The sequence below is a fragment of the Alligator sinensis genome, unplaced genomic scaffold (genome assembly GCF_000455745.1).
Source record: "Alligator sinensis unplaced genomic scaffold, ASM45574v1 scaffold23_1, whole genome shotgun sequence".
NCBI classification, from domain to species: Eukaryota; Metazoa; Chordata; order Crocodylia; family Alligatoridae; genus Alligator; species Alligator sinensis.
This window is the reverse complement of record NW_005841890.1, coordinates 12,843-16,622: the sequence shown is the minus strand read 5'-3', so window position 1 is coordinate 16,622 and position 3,780 is coordinate 12,843. Positions and strand designations below refer to the sequence as shown.

Below are 3,780 nucleotides of genomic sequence, written 5' to 3'. Positions count from 1 at the left end.
TCAGGGCCAGGGCCCCTGGTGCTAGAGGTTCCCTCTACCGGGACGCCTGCTCCTGGCCCCGCCCTGCCGAGGATGTGCCATTGCGACTGGCACCCTGGGCAGTGGCCATCCTCCATTTCCCTTCTCACCTCTCCCTCCCCCTCCCACTGTCACTCCCGGTCTCCAGTGACTCCACAATGGCATGGGATGGGGAGGGAGAAATGGTCCGTGGTGATGCCCACAAGGCAGAAGTATCTGGAAATCGGTCTTTTCTCTCCTGAAGGATGTGAGTGCTCATGGCCTAGTTGGATCCTGAGATACTTCCACTTCCAGCAGCAACCAGGGACGCTGCAAACCAGCAACTGCTGAAGTCCTGCATCTGCACATCTGCAGAGCAATGTGGATTGGAAACGGAGGATCCTGGTTTCACACCTGTTCTCTGATGTTTCTTGCCATTCGCCCCATCTAGCGGAGCAGCAGGGAGAGGCAGAAAGCATCAGGAAACTAACTGCGCCTGAGGCCGGAGTAGCGGATGTTGAAATGAACCTGTTGAAGGGTAGGTAGTTTAATGACTGAAGCTACAGGACAGGAAGAGCTTCTCTGGATCTGCAGCTTCTACGGCTGCTCGTACTCACCACGGAGGTTTAGTTCTGTTTAATGATCCATAAATTGAAGCGGTGGGTTTTTAAAAACGCACTCCAGGAACCAGCTAGGCTGCTTGTGCATTGCTGTAGTTCCCTCCCAGCAGATATCCCAATAATTAGAGCCCCCTGGAGAACCAGGTGCTGCCATTAGAAACCTCCTGCCACTTGTTTAAAGAAGGCCTCGTCCACCTCCACCTCCTGCTTTGGACGCCCACCACGACACTCCCCATGCTGCTCTCATCTTTTCCCAGCAGCTTCCGACTGGCCTCTCTCCCTTCATTGCCTTTCATTGTACGATTCCTGGTGGATCCATCGCCCAGCTGGCATGCTGCTCCCAGTGGGCACTTGCAGGGAGCCCCTTATTGCAGGTCTACATTGGAGGAGGAGACAATAACAGCTCTGCATGAGCAAAGGTATTGTGTCCCCTGCAGGTCCCCACACAGCTCCTGCAAGACGCTGAAGGCTGAACTCCAGCAGGGACAGCAGCTCCCCGGACAAACCCTCAGTTACCCCCACCCCATCATCTGGGCGGCTGTGCACTCTGCAGCACAGACAGCAGGACTTGGTTGCCTGGTCCCTCACACTCACAGCAAGGGGTGCTATGAGGGCTAATGGCTAACTCATGTAAACACAGATGCTATGCTCCAAGGTTAAATTCATTTGAACCTCTCGTGCATGTAAACACAGATGTGATGCTTCATGATAAACAAGTATAAATTTTATAAACCAATTTAATTTAATGGGGATTAAAACCCATGAAGTGTACAGATGCCCCTAAGCAGGTGGCAGAAATGCAGGAGGGAACTGGTGCCGGGATGGACAGCAGGTGATATAAATTTTATAAACCAATTTAATTTAATGGGGATTAAAACCCATGAAGTGTACAGATGCCCCTAAGCAGGTGGCAGAAATGCAGGAGGGAACTGGTGCCGGGATGGACAGCAGGTGAGATACTCATGGGAGTAGTTTAGGAAGAAGGACACAGTGCTAACACAATAAAGGGAGCCAAGGATGGGACTGTGGATGTTGAGACAGGAGCAGGGTCACTGAGCAAACATAGGATCCCGTGCGAGATGAGTGCCAGGGGAGGAAGATCAGGCAGAGGTTGGTAGATGGAGATCACAGAGAAAGTGCACTTAGGTCTCACTGACCCCAGTGTGGATCAGCCCTGATTGCCCTGAAGAAAAGTGGGCACATGTGTATAGAAGAGTTGCGGAAAGAGAGAAGTGGGGGGCAGAGTCCTTGCCCTTGTGCACCCAGGACACAGCACTGTCGGACAAGCTCCTGTCCACCGCCACACGCTCCAGCTCCACAGGCTACTAGTTTTGTGGGACTGCGGCTGCATGGACTGGCCTGCATCTGCTCCTGGCACCCAGAGCAGCTGAAGGAGAGGAGCCCACCCAGCGCACGTGTAAAGACAGCTTGACATTGGCTTTTCATGTTAATTGTTTCTCCTATGCAGACTCCAGCTGGGACATTCTTGTGATTCAGACTCGAGAGTCCCTGGCCGTGTCCCCAGGAGACACAGTCACCATCAAGTGCAAAGCCAGCTCTAGTAGTGGATACACGAGCTTCTACCAGCAGAAACCAGGGCAGGCTCCGAAGCTCCTTCTCTATGGCACAAAAAGCCACTCCTCCCAGGATCCCCAACCAATTCAGTGGCACTTTTACCATAAGCTGCGTGGAGACGGGTAATGCTGGTGATTATTAATGTCATCAGGGTTATAGCACCCCTCTCAGAGTGCTACAGCCCCAGACAAAAATCTCCCAGATCTGCTCAGTCCTGCTGCTATCGGCGCCAGCTGCTTCCTGCCCAGCCACAGGCCAGTGACTCCCCCACAGATATCTCATCTCCAAAACCACCATTCATCTCTTAGCTCTCTGCCACACTACAGGGCACTGACTGATAATAAGCTCATACCATTTTGCCCTGACGTCAGGGCCCCAGGCAATCTTGATCCATGTGCTGGAAGTGATGGCCCAGGCTAAGGGGGAAAGATGGGTCCTAGGTCCTGGGAGAGCTGAGGTCTCGGCACACTCGCTCACTTCTCACCTGCTCCATTACTGCCACGTCCTATTAACGGCAGCATCAGGTGGGTCTCACTGTTGTTCTCCCCCACTATGACCTGTCGAGCAGTAGTGCCCAGGACCCTCTCCTGGTGCCCGGCCCATGTTGAGCGGGGCACTGTGCAGAGAATGAAAAGGCAGTCCCTGTCCCAAAGAGCTGAAGGACCAATGGGCAGCTTTATAGAGAGCCTGGGAGACCCTGCGCTGGGGCGGGATGAGTCTGGGACCAAGCAGAGCTCCAGTAGTCTCAGCATAGGGGCCATTCCTGTGTGGAAACCAGTGCATTACACATAGCAGCACGGCCTGGACCATCAGTGCAGGGGAATGTTTCTTGACTGTCACCCTAAAATTTTGGGATTGGAGCCAGGTTGGACCTAACTCAGCATCAGAAAGTTTACAGATGACACCAATCTGTGGGGAGTACTAGATACACTGGAGGATAGGGCTAGGATTCAGGGTGACTTAGACAAATTGGTGGATTGGGACTGTGGCAGAAATGCCACCGTCGGTGCCCCTCTCCAGAGACCTGTCTCTGCCAGCCTGAGAGGCTGGTGTTGAATCCCTCAGGGCAGGGATCTCCCTCCTGGTCTGCATGACAAAGGCCTGGGAGGCGGATACTCTGGTCACCTGGGCAGTGGGGGAAAGCCCGGCCCTGCGCACGGGCCCAGGTAGCCAGGGATGCTTGGTATATTGGTTGGCTTATGGCCAGTATTGGCAGCTTCGATTGGACCGGGCTGCTGAGGTCAGAGAGGGGATAAAAAGACCCGGTCCAGGAAGAAGGGCGTGAATCTGAACCTGGGAGAGGAGCTTCACCATCTGAAACAGGCTCTCTCCTCATCACCGCATGCTCAGAGTGCCCTGCCTCCAGAGGGAACTCCAACCACCTCTGGACGATGCGTGTGAGTAAGCTACTCGAGATCAGGCTAGATATTTAGCTGACAGTAACTAAGATGCGTGATGAAAAGGCTACCTCAGCCGTACTGGTTTGCTCTATGGGATTCCTCTGATATTCCTCTGATACTGCTCTACCCTTTACCCTGTTTCCGCCCTACCCCCTGTAATCAATAAAGTTCTCCTTTGTGACCGGTGT

At 53.5% G+C, this 3,780-nt stretch overlaps 1 gene segment (V, D, J or C); it reads left to right on the top strand.

Annotated features, from left to right (window-relative positions):
- The window catches only part of LOC106721850, an 11,136-nt gene that overhangs the window by 1,351 nt on the left and 6,005 nt on the right, over positions 1 to 3,780 (top strand). Inside the window, 1 exon segment of the V gene segment in view lies at positions 2,086 to 2,178. Within this exon segment, the coding sequence occupies positions 2,086 to 2,178 (93 nt within the window).